A 22,704-nucleotide genomic window follows, 5' to 3' on the forward strand; every position below is an offset into this window, starting at 1 on the left:
TAGTGGTACTCTGGCGATGATATACGGGTTGCTTTTATCTATGTAACTGTAAGAAGGCTTTTACTTGCACCCGAGTAGTTTAGGATTCGAATACTTCCTCCACTGCTGTCGAATGTCACTTTATGAAATTTGATCGTTTCATGCCAGTAACTGATAGTCTTTGGTATCAAATGCATCCTGGCATCATAAAGCTGCATTTCTAAATTGCTCCTGCTTTTGTTTCCATTCCTCCTAAAGCTGTAACTGCAGGCAGTCTAATGCAGCTCTTCAGCTAGACTGAAACATTAGACTTACAGTTCTTCTGCTATGAAAGTATAGGAGTGATGGCTTGATAAACTATGCATTATCCTCTGCTGTGCTTCTCAGCAGTGCCTGAGAGAAGTCGAGGGCTAAGCCCCAGAGGGAAATGGTATGGTAATAGGGTGGAATTAGAAGATGGATCTTCTAATGGAGCTGATGTTCAGTGAGCTGTTACTGCTGCAACATGACACATTTTACCTCTGCAGTTTACACTGATGTTGTCTTTACTTTTAAGGAATGCCTTACAGTCTACCTAAAAACAATCATTACCTTTTCATAAGAAAATTAGAAAAATCCAAATTTGAGAGAAAAGCAAGCCAAAGTCAGGCCCTCTTCTGGCAGTCCTTTTGTAGGTAAACACAGGCAGTTCACAGTGATCAAGACTCTGTGCCTAAATACAATTGAACCTTCAAGAACATAATTAATATGGCATTAGTAACACCTTTGTTTACTCACCATTTCAAGGTGGTTAATGGGGCAATCTTGATGATCTTTAAAAGTGTCCAATTAATAAGTATAGATAGCATAATCTATAAGAAATCTACAGCATTGTTTTTATTTCAATATATTTAAACATTTATTACAAAAATAAATTTCATACAAGAACAATTGGCAACTTTTAAATGGTTTGAAGACATGTAGTACGGAAAATCTTCCAACAATTACAAAACATTGATTACAACCCTGTAATCAATGTTTTTTCATCAATTTGTCATTGTTATGTTATTATCTCACAATTTACAGTCAGGCATCTCAAAATTTCTATTTACCAACTCAAATTTAGAAGAAAATATGATCCTAAAATTTGAACTTGAAATTTTGACTTATGGATGGTATTTTCTTTCTGTCTTTTTTTCAGTGTCGGAAACAATAATATACAGCCAAAAGTTATAAAATGGTGCCTAATATGTAAAAGAAATGAGTGTAAAAGAAATACTGAATGCAAACAATGACAAAGAGAAGAGGAGATATAAGCAAACCTCCTGCTAAACAGGCAAAGAGGACACGAAGCACTAAAGATAAATCAAAAATGAAAGAACAGTTTTAGTGATTTTCAAGTTATACACTTATTAAAAACTGTCATATAGTCTGCATATACTTTGTTAGATGAGGAGTCTATATCCATAGATCAACTTAAATGTGCACAGTGGTTGGTTCCTTACAATGGCTCTGTCAGATCTTTACCCAACATGAGTATTAAAAAAAAATCAGCTGACAAAAGTAAATAAGCGGAATGACTTTCTTTGTAAAAAAAACCCAAAACATTTAGATTGAGCCAGTAACAGAAGCTATGCTCTTATTTGGTCAGACCTGCAGGTTGGGGAAAAAACTGCTAACATGAATGTGATAAAACAGCAGCAGCTGACAGGAGCACAGATGCTGTGTGCTTATTTTTACCATTCATTATAATTTGTAGTGTTAGCACAGGAGGTATTGTGTTTAATTGCCACGCAAGTTATCCATTCATGTCAGCATAAGCTCTAAATGCCAACATTAATGTGCCCAGCAGGTTCAAACCTGTCTGTACTGGTCAAAGTTTGAAGCACTGAATATTTAAACCTGATATCAGTGCCCAATACTCACCTAATACACATGAAGATGTAAGGACACTTCCACAGTCTCCATGACAACCTATACTGTTGCTGTACATATGCATGTTTTTTTTCCCCATGTCCATGAAGTTCTCACATAAAAATCTTACAATACAGTGTACACCAAAATGGAGCTATGAACAGTGAGGCTTTATGTCGTCACCTTCTCCTCGCTTCCCGTATTTCCTTTCCTTTCCTTCCAGCGTTACTTCCAAAGGCTCCAGGGTATTTCAGTGACCCATGCAGCATCCTGCTTTGAAGTGATGTGAACATCTTCCAAACTAAATGTTGCAAGAAGTCAGTGAAAGTGCTTCTCTAACAGCATAATGGAATCAATCTTTGCTTTACAAAAACCTGAAGGTGGTCTCCAACATCACACTTTCTCAAAGGGGAATAAATGTTGCTCTTGACCCTTCTTCTCTCGTTTTGTTACTTTCTTCTTCTTCAGTCCGCTGGCATTTCCACCATCCTCCTCTGCTTGTCTGTTCTGAGGCCAGGACATTGCTAGAGTCTCGGATGCCGTCTTAGCTCCCGGACTTTCACCCTCAGCAGCCTCCTCATCTGAGGAAAACCCTTCGGCGTCACCTCCATGAGCAAGGCTCCCCAATCCCTGGTTCTTCTTGTTGTAACGCTTTTTAAGCCTTTCTCTAATCAGGAGTCCTTTGACCAGCAGAGTCCAGTTGGAGATGGCCCTCTTCTCTTTTTTCTAGATGTTGCAAGAAAAGAAAAAAAATTAAGCCTGTCACATACAGGTTTCTACTTGAAAGTAACAGCTGATACTTTGTGTTAAAGTTCCCACCTAAACTACATAATCTGGTAATCTTACAGGGTTGTAATCAATAATTGTCAAATTAGTGATATAAAAGAAAACACACCTCTTTCTCCTTCTGTTTCTGAAGCTCTTGTTCTTCCACCCACGCAGCTCTGAGGACCTCCTCGTGCTCCTCACACGCAATGTAGCCATCAGTGCTGAAACACACACAGGTGAGCAAATATCCCCTTAGCTTTGACATGTTTGTAACAAGTGCATTTATTTCATTTCTTTCTTTAGGAGTAAAAACATCCTGATTTTGATCTTTTTATTTTAAACACTGAAATGATTCAATGCAAATGCTCACAGAGAGGGATTTTACCCAAAGCCAACTAATGAGATGAAAATAAGCTCGCTGGAAACAATACAGATAAATTTGGAAAGCAACTAATTAAGCTTTCAAAAAAAACAAAACAAAACCCGCAGTTGTGATTGAAATTTGAAGATACTGTTATCAGTATCTGCCTTCACAACTAAAACTTGAAAACAAACACAAACTGTTTTTTAAGAAAATATCACGATTTAATGAGTCTGTCTAGGAATCAATAATGATGTGCACGGGTCAAAAAATGCATGATTTTGTTTGAAAGTCCCTCAATATTGTGAAATTCTAACTCTCGGTGCAGTTGTTCATCCTGAGATTCTCCTGTATGACCGTATCCATCTGCTTAATTGTGTTTACACCCCACCGAAGGCTCCTCAGAGTCATCTTACACAGCGTGCGAGTATCCTCCATGGAAGTCGAAACCTGTGACTGCAGGCGCTGCGTCAATGTTCAGTTTCCTGGCCACGCGGTGCAGGTTGGGCAACCTGATATGAACACAGCCCACCGGCAACATACAGGGTTTAAACAGGTAGACATTACCGTAGTCATTACGTGGGACCTGAGGAAAACATACAAAACCACAATGACACTGACGCTTTATCCTGTTGGTTCTTATGTTGCTCATAAAACTTTGTTTCGCTTAATCTTCTGAATGTGATGCTCAATCCCACACATATACATACCTTCCCATCCACGGCTATCGGCGGCTGGTACTCTTCAGTTTGCCATTCTCCAAACAGAGCCAGGTCATTCTCATCCTTCAGCTCAGACGTCATCCTGGCCTTACGGGAACGATTAGAGAAGCCCTTCACCATCTAAAAAGGAAAAGACGTGTTTATATTGTGAGTTCATAAAGTCACCAAAGCATTTCATGTTTCCATTATCTGTGTGTCTATTCAGTATGCAGCAGCCTCAGTCTGTTATGATTCCCCCTTCCTGTCACCTTGACGATGCCATTGATCCAATTGATCCAATTAATCCAATTAAGCCAAACTAGGATTTAATAGCATCAGTGCTACAAGAAGAATTCAATACATCTGCACTCAGCAGAACATCAATGACAGGAAAGGAAAGGTTTGCAAGATTTTACACCTTATATCATTTCATAATTACATCAGTCATTCTTCAAGACAAATATATCTCTAGCAATAACAGTTTATTCATGGGGTCAGGTTTAAGATCTGGGGGCAATATTGGTAGCATTCCATCAATTCCATATTATTAGTCCTTGTCCATGTATGCTTTATTCCTGTTGCCCACTTCTCATCAGTATGTCCTGGTTCCTAAATGCCTGATGTGGACCTTGTTAAGCTGGGCAATGTCTGAGCCGGTATGGCTTTGGCTCTATATCTCTCGCTCATGTTCTGAAGTAGGCTTGGGCGGGCCTAGCTAGGGGCCCTTACTGCATGCATGCCCTTATCGAGATTTGAACCCCTGGCTTATTGTCAGACCCACAATCTGGGATAAACCATGGAGCATCGGCTAATAGATCACGAAGATGGCCCCTGAGATGAGCTGCTACAAGAACACCTCCGGCAGATGAAGACAGACGGTGATGAGGAAAAGGAAGAGTAACAAGCACGGCCCATTGACAGATGGGAGGCACATCCAAGTGATTGGGACAGTGTACTGGAACATCTGTACCACATACACAACCAAAGGTGTGTGAGAATAACAGGGATAAAGTCCAGTGGGGGTTTGAGTTCCAGATTGACAAGCAGCTAGTGGTAAACCAACCTGACATAGTGGTGATTGACAAGAAGCAGAAGACCACAGTTGTGACAGATGTGGCAATCCCAGCAAGCAGGAACATCAAGAAGAAGGGGCATGGGAAAACACAGAAGTACCAGGAGCTGAAAGAACAGCTGGAGCAGATGTGGAAGGTAAAGTCCAAAGTGGTTCAAGTGGTAGCAGTACTCAGTGCAGGCTTGATCACAGGGCTGGTTCATTTAGAAAAACTGTGTTTTCATTACCAGGATAAACTCTCCTCCTCAGTCATGAAACATGCTAATGAACACCGCTCAGCTACAACTGCCTTCAGGTCAGAGTGTGACTGAGTTAAAAACAAACTGATGTAACAGAGAAACTAACCACAAAATGTCTCCTTTTGAGGAAGGGAAGAGAAGCAAACAAAAAAGAGCTTGCCTTGTATGGCTCCTCCCCTAACCGGACAGTCCTTGCTTCTTTCAGCCACGTGTCTCTGGAGTGCAGGGTGTGCACACAGTCCCTAGAGATGGATAAAGATTTAAACAGGACATGAATGACGACAGTCCTTTTTTTCCCCTCTCACACTGAAATCCCAGTTTTCCCTTGCTTTTTGGTTTAGCGATAAGACATAACTAACTAGGTTAACACAGACTGCACAGTATAAAAAGCATTATGTGCGATGGATTTCGAGGTATACTTGAACTAAAATGCATCTGTGATGAAAGTTTAACTAGTTACCGAGAGTATACTGGCTCCCCTCTGCAGTATCCCAGCACAGTGGCTGTAGGAGGATAGATGGCCTCATATTTCAGCAGGTGTCTCTTTAAGGCATACAGCGGGTGGTTCTTATACTCCGCTACAGACACTGGCAGGGGTTTGTTCAGAAGAGTTTTCTGGAGCTGGGAGAGCAGAGCAAAGAAAGAAATTGAAGTAGGTCAAGACAATGTTTCCTTTCATGCCATTCTTGCATTGTTAACGATGGGAGTAGCTGATGGGCCACAGCAATTTCTTGACTAGGAGGAAAGAATTCAATGTTAAAAATAGAGTAAAATCCCGTGTACATTGAACATTTCCTGCTAATCCATATGATGCATACAGGACATGTGATGTGGCCACTGGTTTTGGTAAGAAGAATTGTGCAGAAAAGTAAAAAAAAAAAAAAAAAATCGAAAAAAAAAAATCGAAGTCACCTCCTTGTCTTCCTTTATGTCTTTCTCGTCCTCGGGTCCCAAGAATGGCTCAAGCGTTTCCTCCCACCAGTCATCATCCACCCGCCTCTTCCTGGATGATGTCATCCAAGTCGGGTCATACTTCTTTCCCAGGTCTTTCACAAACCCGTCCCCGTCCACAGACACCACATATGTCACCGGTGTGGTTGCATTCCGGTAGCAGAGTTGAGGAACTCCAACACCGTGATCCACATCTACGCAAACCCAGGAAGCTGTTTTCTCCAGATACACCTCTAACCACTCGTCTGCACCTGGGCCTTCTCTCTTTGCCCCACTCCTCCTTTTTGTTCCATTGCTCGTTGTTCCTTCTCCTCCTTCTTCTTCCTCTTCTTCTTCCAAGTCTCCATCCTCCTCATCTTTTACCTGTTTTTTACCTCCACTGCTTCTTCTCTTTGGAGCTGCAGTATTTCTGCTGTGTGTGCCCTTGGCCTTCCCTTTCCCTTTATTCCCCTTTTTAGATTTAACCCCACTCTCTGAATCCTCACTGTCATCCTCACTGGTGGCTTGAAACTCATCTTCGTCACTAAGCCCTCCATCCTCCTCCCCTTCGCTGTTGCTCTCTTCCTTGTAGCTGACCTTTGAGGCAACACTGCGGCGTTTTGAATTCTTTGGTCTCTGCCCCCCTGATACTACAACTTTTTTCTCTTCCTCCTCATCCTTTTCTTTCTTCTTTGCTTTCTTTCCTCCTACATCTCCTTTGATCGTTCTCCCTCCTGCTGGTCTCTTGGTGCCAGGAGAAATCTTTGGCTCAGGGGAGTTTGTCTTGGATGATTCCTTGCTTGTGTTGCTCTTTTCTGGGGCTCCAGCAGATGTTCTAGCCCCTTTGGCCTGCAGAAATGAGATATTTCCAACAGCATGTTTGTAAGAACAGAACAACCTTAAAATCAAATGGCAGACACCACTGCATATGCAATACTGCAATGAGTTGAAATACTGTATATAGAGGCATATGTAAGTGTGATAAAATTGGTGGCTGTATCCTTTTAATAAGAACCTGACACCACAGCTTAGGCTGTACCTTTTGTATTTTCACTTATATTACAGTTTATTCATTTTTTACAGGCTAAAGTATTAGGTAAAGTGCAAAAGTATTTGCTCGTCTGCCTTCACATGCATATGAACTTGAGTAAAATCCCATATGATGTTTTTTCCACTCTTTCCAGCTACAACAGCTTCAACTCTTCTGGGAAGGTTTTCCACAAGGTTTAGGAGTGTTTATGGATATTTTTGACCATTTTTTCAGAAGTACATCTGTGAGGTCAGACACTGATGTTGGACGAGAACGCCTGGCTCATAATCTCCGCCCTTACTCATCTCAAAGGTTTTCTTTTGGGTTGAGGTCAGGACTCGGTGCAGGCCAGTTCCTCCACACCAAACTTGCTCATCCATGTCTTTGCTGACCTTGCTTTGCACTTATGCATTTCCATTGTTCTAGAGTCCAGTGGTGGCGTGCTTTACACCACTGCACCCGACACTTTGCATTGTACTTGGTGATATTAAGGCTTGTATGAAACCGCTTGGCTGTGGAAACTCCTTCACTGAAGCTCTCTACACAGTGTTCTTGAGCTAATCTGAAGGCCACATGAAGTTTGGAGATGTGTAGTAACTGCAACCACCGACCCAGCTCTGTGATTTTATGAGGCTTACCACTTCACAGGCGAGTTCATAGCTGGGATTAACAATCGCCTGTGGAATATTTAGTAGAAAGTACATTTCATGACTGGACTTGTTGCACAGTTGGCATCATATCACAGCACCACACTGGAATTCACTGAGCTCCTGAGAGCGACCCATTCTTCCACAAATGTTTATACAAGCAGTCTGCATGCCTAGGTGCTTGATTTTATACACCTGTGGCCATGGGAGAGACTGGAACACCTGAATTCAATGATTTGGATGTGTGAGTGAATACTTTTGGCAAAATGGTTTATTTTTTAATAGAAGGCTTTAAAAAATGTGTTCTATACATTAAACTGCAGCAGTTATCCAAACGTGACTGTTGTAATTATACCGCAGTGTCTTCTTAAAGGAAAAACAACAAACTGTCAGTACCTTGGCTGATGGGGCTTTGAAAGGAATCGGCTGCAAAGAAAGGACCAATCGGCAGAAAAGCTGCAGAGAGCGTAGGACCAAGAGAAACAGCTGCAGGAAACACAGGTGCATAATTATTTATTTTTCATTTGTACGTCGAACTAGGGGCACTGTTTTATAGAAAATGGACCGGTTTCATGCCAAACTACTAACGTGAGTCATCTCCTCGTGGTTTCTGGCTGAGAGGCTTGCCAGTCGCCTCTCGAGGAGCCTCTGGGGGTCCGGAACCTCTTCACAGGGAAGACTGGAGTTGAGGGTAAATGTTGCTCTAAACCTGGGAAAGAAGAGAGCCGGATGGATGGAAATGGAATCATAAGATATGGCGATAATTATAGAAGGCTACCAGTGACTGATGGCTTCTGAATAGTAGCTCTATTGTCCCTATTGTACAAATTTCTTAGTTTTACACATTCTAGCATTAAAATAGTTTCAGGAACTTCACATTTATAAGTACATACCATTTAAGCAGCCCAGAGAGGTAGTTTTGGTCGATGCGCTTAGCTGCCATGGTGAAGTGGACAGGCAGCAGCGACAGAGTGATGGCCAGCAGGTCTGGTTCACTGCACAACCTGTTGCGGAACATGGCGCTGGCAATCAGGCACATGAGGTGGACCTAAGAGACCAATCAAAGGTTCGGAACGTCAGGGATGAGCTAGAGAAGCACCATGAAAGGAAAGGTAGAACTAAACAGCGTGTTTTCACCTTGTGGGTGTCTATCAGCAGGTCCTTCTTATATCGGTTCACCATTCGCCTCAGATACGTCTCAAGTTCCGCCTGCTTTTTTTGCCTGGCCAATCAGAAATCATGATTATTGGGTTAAAACAAATATACCATTAACTGCACACCCATAGATAACGCATTTTCCACAAACTAATCACATAAACACACAATTACAGGTCCCTCTCCTGACACCTGTGGAGAAAATTCATACTAATGTACATTTGAATGAAACTCCATGACCCAAAAATGTTTTCCTGAATATAATGAGAGGATCGGGAGTTTGGAGACATCAGCTAACAATGTCTGGAGCTACATTCAGATTGTTTTGATATAAACAAAATCTAATTAAACTCAGAGCATGAACACAATGAAACTTTATTTAAATTATGCTAGTGATTCCTGAGTTTTAATAATGAGGTTGATTTGTTTTGATTGACTTTTGGATGTCTTCCTGTGTTCATTTCATTTTACAGATTAACACCTCAACTGTTTAAGAAATAATATCACAAAAAAGTCTGTTTTGCAACTCTTTTTTTAAAGAGCTATTTTATTTTCAAAAGTTTAGAATTTTATGTTGAGCATGTGCATATTCTATATTCACTTACCTCTTTCTGACTTCTGGGGTCTCGATCTCAATCTCCACAGGCTCAGAGGGCAGGACGGGTTCTAGAGGCTCAAGTGGACCCAGCGGCTCAGCTAGCTCTGATTAACACACACACACACTATTCATTTCCTTTGTTTTCCATTACTCCCTGCTTAGCATAGGAATAAAAAACAAAACAAAACAGTGTTATTACAAATGTTACGGATTTTACACTTACCTTCCACTTCTTCCCAATCATCCTCATCTTCCTCCTCACTGTCCTCCCCTTCTTCTTCTTCTTCTTCTTTCTCTGGTTTCTTGGTGTTCACCTTAAGCCGTGGTGGGGAGGTCACCATATCAAAGTCATCTTCGCTATCATTCATAATGGGTGACTCAAAGTATTTGCTGGTATTGACAGCAGAGCTGGTGTCAGATTGGGAAGACAATTTATTTCCTGCTGCTCGCTTTGAGGGCGCGCGGGGCTTAGGGATGACCTTCCTCTCTATCTTTTCCTCTTTATCTTTGATGTCCTCACCTGGTAAAACAGATTGAAAGATGTTTTGAAGCCTCTGTGTTTGACTGAGAATAAAGGAAAACACGTCAATACAAAACAGAAGTACAACCACCCTAAAAATGTATTATATTGCGAGCCAATTTTCTGAATGAAGATGTTTTTTCTTTCTTTTTTTGCTACAGAAAATTGACAAAAGTGCCTTAATTGTCTGGAGAATCATTTTTGTGCCACTGTAGGAAGTGCAACAGCATTGTTTATCTGAATGAAAACTACAGTTTATGAATGATTTGCCGCAAAGCATGAAGGGAAGTGCTGATACTGGCCTATGAGTACATAAGATGGATGACCTAAATGCCTCTAACACTGAAGAATAAAGAAATCTATATGAATTTTTGATTCTTTAATCCAACGGAGGAAAAATCAACAATAAAAATGAAAAAAAAAAAAAAATTCCAGAAAAAATATTGGTTATTTTAAACCAGATGCTTGTATTAGCCTAAAATCTGAAAATTGGTTTATCACTACTATATACACCACAGAGATAATGCTCTTATTCAAATACACGTCAGAGATCACGTCTGAGAAGCTGCAGATAAACCAGCAGGATTAAGAAGTTAACACACACACTTACACCATCTATGCACAAAATATGGTTGGTGTTTTGGTATGTGGAGCACAGATGTGCATCCGGGCCAGCAGATCCACTTCAGCAACCATGCACATCCTTAAGCAGTGCACCTGGATGCTCATACAGTGCCTTTATGGTTATGGCCATAATAGCTCGATATTATGCATTGCCTCCAATAAACCGAAGCTTTGCATTGATGTGTGACATAAATTATATTTTTGTCACGTTATAACTGCACAAAAACTGCTTCTCAGAGCAGTCAGAGGGAATGGATGACAGAGGATGTGTTTTACATTTCAATTATTTTATAATATTGTGAAGTAGTATTTTTCATTTACTACAACTAATGCTGATGTTAGTCATCTGTGTGAAACTCTTCCTCAGATGAACGTGTGTAAGTTTATTCATGAACCCAGGCTCACTGTGCACAGACCGCTTAGCTAACCTCCCCTGTACTTCACTTAATTTCCTAACTATTGGGGGCTAGAGGTTCCATTTATTTAATGACAGACACACATTTTAGGCAACTCCGACTTTTCATACCAGCATTTTTTTTCTTCGCTCTTGTTTTTGCCCCGCAGCTCTTCGCTTTCAGCACCTGCTTCAGTTTCTTTGTGTCGCCCCCCGTGTTTGCGCACTCTCTCCTCCTCGCCATGCCAGCTGCCGTCAGTGGAAGAACTTTCTTTGAATAATAATATCCAGAGCTAGACGAGCAGTAGTCCTTCAGAGCTCCACATGCTGTTGTATAAGGGCGAGGAAACAGCAGTTACCCAACACTGCCATTCAGGAGTTTTCATAATACAAGAAACTGTACCCGGTTGTTGTGGAGGCCGGACCTTGACGTCATATCCGCTCTCCTGTCTTCTTCTTCTTCTTCTTCTTCTTCTTCACTAAATAGATCCAATTCAGCTCCCTATAATTACAAGTTAACACCTGGATATTTATAAGTAGGCTGACACCAACATTTGTTTATAAATGGCTTTATGGTCTTATACATACATTATATATATATATATATATATATATATATATATATATATATATATATATATATATATATATATATATATATATATATATGTATATATATACATATATATATATATATATATGTATATATATACATGTATATATATATATATATATATATATATATATATGTATATATATACATGTATATATATATATATATATATATACATATATATATATATATATATATATATATATATAAAATGTGGTGTTTCAGGGAGGTGTAATACCACTTTTGGGCACTAAGGGGTGGTGTTGTGCTTTCCATAAGGTTTTCAAGGTTTTCAAGGTTTTCAACTTCGACAAAGGTCAGCTCCACATGCTCCTGGTAGTTAGGTTTCATATTAATACTCGTTTTTAACAGCCAGTGATCTCTTTTAGGTTATATAAGGAAGCATTTAGCCAGAAGCATGTTCAGTGTGTTCAACAGTAGAAAAACTACAGTAGAGACACAGTATCAGAAGAACCTCTAGCTACTGTACATGTTTGATTTAATTTAGTGGTAGCTAAGCATGTTTGAAAGGGCTGATGTTCAGTGTTATCAAAGAGGCTGTAACTGAGCATGCGGTGTCAGCAGTGGAAGTCAGTGGTTGTGCTGAGAATGAGAGTGAGAGGTTGAAAAATGAAAAACACTGTTATCCACTGTGTAATGCAAACCACTCTGAGCTCCACTCAATAAAAGCAGCCAAATATGATTCATGAAAACTTTTTAAATGGTCTTCCCTTGATAAATGGATTTTTTTCCCCCCACAGACCCCAGTGTGCCCGGAAGCATGTGTTGAGACGAAGCAACAACCGGAAAGAAAACAGAAAAAAGTCAGTCACGAATTTGGATTGGACTTTAATACATTGCTGAACAGATTCTGCATGATCACCAGGGACAGGAGACCATTAACAGGCCCGTTCAGCTGTCTGTCAAAATCACCTTGTTTGCAAAGAAAAAAACAATCCTTGGCAGAAAGGTAGAGAAATAAGAAGCAGAAAAGCCGGTGTCATGTCATGTGAAGCAGAAGTAAACTGTGTTATTCTAGGTATTGTGAACAGGGATTTCCTCACAGTTATTTTCTAAAACTTTACACAAGCAGATATCAGTGGTTTTTTGGGAGGTTGTGTCAACTGTGTCACTGCCTTCCACCGAGCAAGATGCTGTTTTTTGGGGGGATTTTTTATCCCACTGGAGCCCTGAAAAGACTTAAGTGGGTAAACGACGATGCCTGAGCGCATTCTTCATCTTGTTATTTTGCGCCGGGGTCTGCGTGACTTCCCTGAAACAAGTTCTGCCTCTTGATTCTGAATCAATTTGGCTCATTTCAGTTCAATTTAATTTTCATTTAGCCCCGTTGTGATCTGTATCGATCCCATTGAGGTTCTGTGGCAGATGTGTGTGTTTCACTTCAGAGAGCCATCTGTCAGCTGATACAGTCAGACAGCTTCAGACTGACTCACTGCAGTATGAGCCTCCTGAAACCAGGGGGCCCTTTCCATAGGTACTGCATACACCATACATATGCATACATACTGCATGCATACGCATAAATGAATGCGTGTTTATGTGTGGAGCGCGTGTGCGTCCATACTTCTGTTAGAGGCTTTGCCTTGACCATCATGTGGATGTGTGCATGCATATGTGAGCATGCAGGCTAGGCTAAGAGTGTGCTTATACATATAGTCTTTAGCATGTGGATGGGTGAGGTGACATGGCAGGAGTCCATGGTCGTGCGCGCTTTGCTCCCAGCGCAGTGCATGGCTTCCATCCCTATATGAACCATAAGTACAGTCAGATAGGAATAAAAAGCCATACAATGCACGGGGCATTGAGAAGACTGAGTTCTATGAACAAGGACACACACACACACACTGACAAACACGCATGGAGTCGGATGATAGATGGAAAGAGATTCAATTGAAACCCCCTTGAGCGAGAAAAACTCGAAAAAGGATAAGAGCAGGTGAAGGACACAGAAACCAAGAGAGAAAAACGAGCTTATAGGAGATGACTCTGCACGGCACTCCAGGTATGCTGAAGATCACACCGAGACTAATCAGAAAACAGCCTGCAAGTCAGATGGGGAGTACATGAAGCCTCGTCAAAGGCAAGTGGTGGTGAGGTGTGGCAACAGGTCTGACATCCACAATGCAAGGACACGGGCTATTTTATGCCCACGGTGTTGTCTCCACGGCAGCTGGATCTGTATTGATGATGATCAGAGCGAGCTGTCCCGGTGTATGGTGTACAAGATTTTTATAACAACAGTAGTAGTAGTAGTAAACGCCATGTTCGAAAGCAAAGACCTTCTTTTTGGATTCTGAGTAACCACACGGGGTCTTTGCTTTACCTTACCCTGTATGTATCCATATATATGTATATATTACAAGGACATCCGTTTCACCCCTTAAAGCTTTCCCAAAGGCAATTCATGTGAATTTGCAACACAAGTACAGGAAAGTGTTTGAAAATTCTTACAATGCATGTTCATTTGAAATTTTTTCTTTGATTAAATGAGGCAGTTACCTTCTTGTTAACTTATATAGGTTTAAAAACATAAAAATCGACATCACCTGCTAATAGATTTTGGTCGTTTGGTGTTATGTAATTGGAGCATACGTTCTCCATATGATCTCTCTTCACACGCTCTAATCTGTGCTGCTTCTTACATGTGGATTTTTTTTTTGAGTAAGTTATAAAGGGGGCAGATTTTCTTCCATTGAGCACCTGTTGTCCGCTTGGACACTTTTGGTTTTGAAGCAGCTTGGTACTTTTTAAGTCCACTTAACACAATGTATTACTTGATAGTTTTTGAATCCCCCACTTTTTCTACCACATATGGTCATTTCTGGATTATCCCCATAAACAAATGTCTGCTAGCACATGTAAGACTGAGATCTGTCTCAGTAACAGACATATTTTTACAGTGGAGTTTATGTTTTAATGCTGAAATATCTGCTGTCTGATATATCCTCCTAAGCCCCAGGAAGGATTTAGCAAAAGGATTGAGAATTTGGCAAGAAACTGTAATAAAATTAGAATCCCTCCTTCTCCCTCTTAAAAAAATCCCTACAAGTCTGGAGTAGGTATGTTATTATTGATTTCTAAAGAAATAAAGCCCCAGAAACCATTCCTCTCGTGCCTTAAGAGGCTTCGCAACTTCAAGGAGCGGATATGAAATAAATCCAATTACCGAGCTGTCAATCAGGCCGCTAATTAGTACGACTCCAGCACACTAAGTGGTATCAAAGCTGGAAACTCAAAATAGAGGCGACAAGAGGGAGAGACACACACACAAACACAAATTCACAAAACAAGCAATTCTTAGCTGAAAACATAACTACCGCAAATAAACCCCACATCTCAGACGCTTTCTCATACAACCTCCAGACAAGCTGCTGCTATTTCTGGATCGCCACAGACGAGCAACAGCAGCTTGAGGGAGGAGGAGGAGGAGGAGAAAGGGGAAGGTGGGGGGGTAGAAGAAGATGAAGAAGCGAGCATCCGTGCATCCGAGCCGGGACCCTGCAGGTTCTTCTTCTGACTCAGTACCCGCGTTCCCTGTGTCCTCTCGGGCTGCTGCTGCTGCTGTGGCGTCTTCTGAGCTGTGATTCGAGCAAACAGTGTCCGGCTTCAAACAGGTGGGCTCCGGGGTCGCGCTTGGGCTTCTCTTCGAGGGCCTGAAGAATTGTCCAAAAGAATAGTTGTTCCCTGCTCCCGTCCTCTCGTCCTCAAAGAGATAGGGTCAGTGATGCTGCCGCTGCCACCGGTGGATATGTGGAGTTTGACCGCCCCTTTACGCATCTGTGCGTATTTTCATTCAGCGGCAGAGGCAAACAGACGGAGAGAGAGCAGGGAGAGAGAGAGTGAGAGGGGAGGGAGGGAGGTGTGGTGGAAAAGGACAGTAGTAGGAGGAGGGGGTGAGGTAACAAAAGCCCACAAGTGAGGAGGAGCTAACAAAAAAAAGAGGGATTGTGGGGGGAAAGCGAGGAGGAGGCATCATCATACCTGAACAGGAGACCTCCCTCTGTTTATGTGTGTGTGTGTGTGCGCATGTCTGTGTGTGTGAGTGTGTCTGTCTGCAACAGAGAGGGTGCGAGGGAGGGGAGGCTTATGTCGCCTCAGTGACGCGCAGTGTTAATAAAAGCCAGGCAGAGGGGCTGAATAGGGCTCTTTTCTGTCTCATTCAAATACTGCCAGAAAGCACTTTCATTCTGCTGATAAAGTAGAGTGTGTGTGTGTGCGTGCGTGTGTGCTGGAGCAAGAGAATGTGTGAATATGTGGGTTTGCATCTCCGTGTGTTTGCCCTCTCTCTCTCCCTCTACCTCTTTCACTGCCATTTACACTGCGAACAGCCAGACAAACAGACAGATGAGTGTACAGCCCAACTGACGCCTGATAAACACAAGCCCCCCAAAGTCAGACTTCACATGGAAGATATATCTCTATCTATCTATATATATCTATATCTATATATATCTATATCTATATATCTATATCTATCTATCTGTAAGGCAAAAGATGAGGGAAGAGACACATTACTGAGCAGACAGGGAGAGACCGATCAGCAAAGAAGGAGTCCTTGGCACCTGCTTTCCTTAAATTAAGTGGGAAGCGAAAGGGAAGAAAATTAGTATGTCTACAGACGAGACACATTTAGAGAATAAAAAACAAAAAAACAGGGCAATAAAGGTCAAGAAGAAACGAAAAAGAAAGAAAAAAGAACTGGGGGAACACTGTGCGGGGATAAAGTAGAAATACTTGCTCTCGACCTCTTCCCTCCTCCTCCTCCTCCTGTTCTCAGGGACTCGGCTGGAGTCGCATTCCAACGCGTCGCTCTCAATCCCTGTTACTCCCGGCAACACAGTTCCTTGATCTGGTCCCACGTCATGCCGGGCAGAGGAGGAGGAGGAGGAGGAGGAAGAGGGAGTAGGACGTGAAGGTGGGTGCCTCAGAGAGGGAGGGTAAGACAGGATGGATGAGAAAATGAGTGTACGCAATGGGAGGAAGAAAAGGAGGAAGATGAAGAAAGACACAAGAGAAAAGCAAAGAGAGGAGAAGGTAAAGGAAGAAAAGAAGGAGAAGAAGGAAACAAATGAAGGGGCTGGGGGTGTTAGGGATAGTCACAGATGAAGGAAAAGGTGTGAGGAAGCAAAAGAGGTGGCAGAGGATATGAGAAGAGGACAGAAGAAAAAAAGAAGTAGAGATAAGATCAAAAATTAAAGCGAAATGGGAGCTGGTGAGAGGAGTCAGTCGGACAGGTGAGAAAAAATAGGAGCAAGTAAAAAAGAAACATTACCACCCTCCCCATGGCATTCCTTCCTAATTCTGAAATTAAAAAGGACAATCACTGTTAAGGCTCATTTGCTCCTCTTGAGGCCATTAAAGTCAGATGGGTTTGCTCTGGGCTGCCTGCTTTATTAAGGTTCAATAAACTCGTGTTAAGGAGAAGCGAAAAGTGGAGACAAGGGTAGAGTAATAAAGAAGACGGAGCGGTGACACGAGCGCACATGGCTGACGTAACATCTGGAAAGTTGTGGCGTTAGTTTTAAAATGCTTGCACCAGCAGACAGGTGGGATCCTGCCCCATCAAAATCACACGTAAAGTTCACACGGTTCAAGGCAGCTCTAATCCTTTTATTTTTTAAACTTTTTTGGACACTGTCTGGCAGAATATTGTGCTTTGGTTGAATACCCAAGACGAAAAGATGACTTAATCGCTTTTTAAACCACTTTGAAAATGTTTTGAAGCACATAGATCACAGCACAGCTGCCCGACAGCTAAAAGCGTGCTAATATATACAGTATCATTTAATAAACGAGCTCTAGAATAGGGTTTGTGGCCACTGGACGGCAGTGGAAATAAGCTCTGCGTGCAACACTGACAGTTAATCACTTTTTAAAAATGTGGACTCGTTGCAAACAGTTGCTGGTTGCACATCCGGCAAATGGGGAGGAACATCGTCTTTCATCCATCTCATTTACCAGGAAGGCTGGTCTAAAAAATGGGAACGCTGCAGTGCAGTTTGGCAACCCTGAAAACTAAATCCACAAAAACATGACCTAAACCAAAACAAAACAACTAGCTGAAAGACACTAAAAGTTCCACAGAGCTAAAGGGGCAGTATTTAGCCCAGTTGGACACAAGCAGTCGAGTGATTATTAATGTCAACCCATGGAGGCTCTGACCCTCTCATAGCTGTGGAGCCGTAACCTGTGAAGCAGACCAGCAAGACGCCATGCTATTACAGTGACCTGAACGTAGCAGTAACACATCAAGACATGCAACAGTTCTCTGAGAAGGGTGGGAAAGACAACTGTGAGCTAGAAAGCTCTGAGGTAAACAAAGCAAGTGTCAAAGCCTTTAGGAGGAAAGGACCAGAAATGCACACTTTTGCTAGAGCTCAAGGATACACACCAAGGATGTGTTTTGGTGGGAGTAAAGACACCTGTTGTTTCTTTTAAGGCGGCATCTTTAAAATAACAATACAGACTGCAGCGGCTTTAAAAACAGACTTCATAGAAATACCAATTTCCACATGGCAGTCTAAGAAGCAAGGGCTTGCTCGTAGGGGTCTATGGGTTGGCTCGCCACGTGTCACAGAGAGTTAGTCTTTTTTTCTGTCCAAAGACTGCCAACAATCCTTTAAGCAGGGCAGAAGAAGCAAGCAGGAAAATCACCCGCAGATGAAAATGTGAAGATTGGCGGTACGTTTGACCTGCTGTGCCCCAAACACGAAAACATATAGGTCTCTTAAAAATAGCATTACATGGAAGTAAGTCTGCTTTAATGGTTAATAATCTGGCACAAAGACATGACAACATGAAAATGTCCCCAAAGATGTGCCCTGATTACACGTTAAGCAGGAATCAAAAGCAACTAATCTCATGCATTCAGGTAGACCAGTTGTTTTTGGTGGAAGTAAATACGAGATTGTGTGAAAGTGTCCATCTGCAGTGAAACACTCTGCACATAAGTAGATGTGAACCATAATGAGACCAATTTTGGGCTGCACAATGGCCACAATGGGCAGACTATTCAGCAGTAATGGCTGCTGCGTGCTTCTTCCGAGGATCCTAAAATAGTAAACCATCTATCCAACACGCCAGGAAGGGTTATAGCAAACAGGATTATTGCAAATGGTATTATTGATCCACGGGCGTGTGTGTGTGTGTGTGTGTGTGGGGGGGGGGGGGGGGGGGGGGTGGATTATACAAGGGGTGGACTAAGGTTAAAGGGCAACTCATCTGGCTTTTCACTCATTTATCTTTATCGTGATTACGCCACAAACAGTGACGGGTATTCAGGCATTTGCTAGAAATCGTTTCTTTTCTCAGCTTAAAAGCTTTAAAAAAAAAGAGCAGAGAAATTACAAAAGAGTAAATCCTCAGAGAAAAAGGAGCAGAGTAAAAAAAAAAAAAACCCGGGGAAGCAGGTGTGACAGGAGAATCAGATTCCTCCTGTTGACGACAACCAGTCAGCTCCAAATGTCAAATGATGTCACTATCCAGTTCTCATTTTAAACCTCAAACACTTGCATTGGTTCGTGCATCTTAAGGAGCCGTGTAAATACCAACGTTATCTCAAATAAAATGATAACTTCAGACGTATGCAGACCTGAATTGGTGAGCACGCTTTTTAAACTTCACAGCTGCTCAGAAATATTCATGCATGCTTCACCAAGAGTGTATTCTGTATCACTGAAAGGCCACAGACAGACTTCTCTCACATTTTGACCATCTTTTCAGAGCAGTAATGGACACCTTAAAGTGGCCTCTGCTTGGATTCATCACAACAAATAGCTCAGTCGCCCCTTCATAGATCAAGTGCAAATTGAAGAAACCGTCAGAGATAAGAGATGAGGGACTATAACAGTCCACTGATATTCAGGGGAGTCCATTATGATCATTTGTAGCGTCAAACAGGCAGTTTGTAGTGATAACATTTACCGTTTTGCTACGGGCTATTCACAGCATCACTAATTTAAGCTTTCACAGCTGAAGTCCTAAGGCCTGTAGTTCAGGATACCCCAGGTATCTTTTTGTTGTCTGGCTTCACTAAGCCTAATAACTGCAATGGCTCTTGGCAGTAGATATCAACTCAATGAGTCAACTCAGGTTTTCTGAAATAACTAAGAGGGAATTCATGTGAAAAAGGGCTATGTTTGCTGCATGTGACCAATCACAAACTGCACGTCTAGCTTTAGAGCAGCATATGTCACAAATGAAATGCATAATCCAGGCCCAAAGCAAAGAAAAAAAGGTAGGAAAAAAGTCAGGAAGTAAAGCTGTCAAAAACTGCTCCGTCACTAAGATACAAGTACATGTGAATATAATTACAGCTGTGTTTCCATTAAATTCCTGTGCTTGGATGTGTTCTGATGTCACAGTTTTTCTGACGTGGTTTTAATTTCATTCATCTTGCTGCATGCATGGTAGTGTTAGCAGGTAGAGAACAAGTATACAGTACTGTGCAAAGATCCTGACCCCTCCCTCATGTGCAAAGACAAAAACAGAGTTTGTTCAATTCTAACAAGTTTTACAGTCTATAATTGGTCAACTGAAGGGCTAGATGCTTCTCTCAGGACCTGCCACTTCTTCTTTGTCCTCAAATTTTTTGAAGACACACTGCACACCACACTGAGATATTGCTCTTTATGAATCACTTTTTTGGTGCAAAAATATAATTCTATGCTTGTTAAACTGCGTTATGTTTGGCTTTTTTTAAAATAGATTCAACAAAAGAAATGAGGAAAAAATTCTACATTTTGTAATAGGCTGTTAGTAACAAAGTGCCTGAAGACACAATTTAAAACTGATTGAGCTGCCTCTTATGTGTACACATAACATTAGTTTGTGCCTTTAATTAATTTTATAAAAAATTATTTGAAAGACCTTCATAAAGTCTGGCGAACTGTCGCTGAAGAAGAAAAGAGGGGTCACTCACGATTTTTGCAAGGAACTCTAAAAGCACAATTTTAACCATTAGGTAAGCATCATCTTATGGTATCAACAGAAACTTTTAGCAGTTGACAAAGAAAAAGAGTCTCCTCCATCTCTCATTTTTAGACGGTAAAGAAAAGTCAAAGTATTTAAACAGCCTCAAATTTTTCCTTTGTAGTCGAGGCATCTAGTGTCCTTTGTGTGTGTGTGTGTGTGTGTGTGTGTGTGTGTGTGTGTGTGTGTGTGTGTGTGTGTGTGTGTGTGTGTGTGTGTGTGTGTGTGTGTGTGTTGTGTGAGTTTCTGGGCATTATTTTGTCATAGAAACCAAGACGGAGCAGCCTTTCCACTAACAGACTGGGTTGTTAGCAACACCAGCACATAAGTCTGACTGGGGGACGGAAAAAAAAAACAGAAACAGGGAAAATCCCAGGAAGTAGGTCACAGATACACATCACAACACAAGCTGCCTAAATCTAAAGGAGACACGTGAAAATTCTGGGGTTTAGCAGCAGTGCTAACATGAGGATGCTCAAGTGAAACTGAGGATGATGCAGGACTTGGTCACAAACCAAAGTACTACCAACAAATCATAATGCTGATCAATTATATTACTGAATCAAAAGATGATTTTACATCTGCTTAAAATTTACCGAGACATTCCACTCAAAACTAAAAACCACTCACGTATGTGATGGTCAGCAACTCAACCACTTCATGGCTGATTTGCTGTCATTTCCAATCGCTTCCACTTTGTTATAATACCACTAACAGTTGACTTTGGCATATTTAGAAGTGACGAAATTGGTGGCATCCTATCATGGCACCACTCTGGAGTTCACTGAGCTCCTGAGAGTGACTCATTCTTTTTGCATGCCTAGTTGCTCGATTTGATACACCTGAGGCCACGGAAGTAGTTGGAACTCCAGAATTCAAAGATTTGGATAGATGAGTGAATATTTTTGCTAATATAATGTATATTGCATGTATATGTCTCTAAACAAAAGTTGGACACACACATCCATGAAGGAAACATAAAACATAAAAAACAACTATACTAGCCTGAGGGCTGTGTTTCATTGTTAATATGCATTTGCAGATGATGCGACAAGCAGCAACAAAACATAGCTGGGCTCTACAGCTGTGATCAAACACAAAGCCATCAACTGGGGAATTTCAGAGTTTCAGTTTCTCAGCGTCTGCAAAGGAAAACACCCTCTTGTCTTACCAGAGTTGAACAATAATATTTTATGGAGTATAGATTTTTCTCGGTAAGTAGTCCTGCAAAAGTCTTCCTAGCGAGAGTCTGCTCACCTCATTAGAAGGGTGTATTTTGAAGACGCTAACTAAGATGGTGTTATTTTAACCTTCCCCTCAATGCCCTTATCTAACAGGTGAGGTTATGAACTGAGAATAAACACCTTTAGGTGGTGAGGCTGCGTGCTTTCATATATTACTTTCACATCTACTGTTGCAAAAGATCATTAGTGGAAGAGCAGAATAATGCAAAGAAAAAAACACAGTGAAGAAAAAATAAAAGGATGCATCCTTTGATCACAGCTTTAGGCTTTTGATCCTTTGGAGAGAGAAAAAAAAGAACTTGGAGAATTAGGTTTTAATGTTCCTCACAAACTCTGGGTGCTTCTGCGTGACTGCGTGCTCTGTAATTATACACAAAACATTAGTGGGGTAAAAGAAGGTAAGGCGGAGAGGAGGAGAAGTGAGAAAAGACTGAAATAGGTAATAGAGGGGGGGAAACAGGACAGAAAATGAATAGTGCAAGGCAGAATTGAACACAACAGAAGAGAATAAACTGCAATAGAAAAACATGAAATATGAATAGGCCCTTGATGATATTCCCACTCTATCTGCCTGTCAGTGGGACTTCATTGATATTCAGGGGAGAGCTCCCCTTCTAGCAGCACATATCAAAAGGCAGTGTTATGATCAATAAACATGCCATGGGAATCAAAGCTTTTTTCTTTGATAGCATTGGTCATTTGCCCAGAAACTGTTTGGAAGTGGGAGCCGGCTTTGAAGGCAGTGGGGTATGAGTCATTGGTTACATTTACAAGAGAGCAGAAAATCAGATTTTTAACCTTTTGTGGGTCAGCTGAGCCGGTGATCCTCTCGTCGCTGTCTCAACAGCAGAGAATCAGATGCCAGGAAGTCTCATCTCTGCTTACACAGCCTTGAAAAGAACATCCGTAAAAAAAGAAAGTTGGGATTGACTGTAAAAAATGTCC

At 41.5% G+C, this 22,704-nt stretch overlaps 1 protein-coding gene across 1 annotated transcript; it reads right to left on the minus strand.

The window, feature by feature from the left end:
- Positions 1-840: 840 nt before the first annotated feature.
- On the minus strand, positions 841-11,336 carry xpc (xeroderma pigmentosum, complementation group C). The gene is made up of 14 exons (XM_080898314.1): positions 11,044-11,336; positions 9,597-9,893; positions 9,381-9,477; positions 8,758-8,842; positions 8,514-8,668; positions 8,209-8,329; positions 8,017-8,106; positions 5,926-6,792; positions 5,474-5,634; positions 5,174-5,255; positions 3,712-3,843; positions 3,418-3,587; positions 2,768-2,861; positions 841-2,598 (listed from the first exon to the last, which is right to left on the minus strand). Exons 1-14 carry the CDS (start codon positions 11,153-11,155, stop codon positions 2,266-2,268), a joined length of 2,796 nt encoding a protein of 931 aa, XP_080754440.1. The 5' UTR covers positions 11,156-11,336; the 3' UTR covers positions 841-2,265.
- Between the last annotated feature and the right edge of the window lie 11,368 nt (positions 11,337-22,704).

Source organism: Rhamphochromis sp. 'chilingali' (genome assembly GCF_963969265.1).
Source record: "Rhamphochromis sp. 'chilingali' genome assembly, chromosome: 12".
NCBI classification, from domain to species: domain Eukaryota; kingdom Metazoa; phylum Chordata; class Actinopteri; order Cichliformes; family Cichlidae; genus Rhamphochromis; species Rhamphochromis sp. 'chilingali'.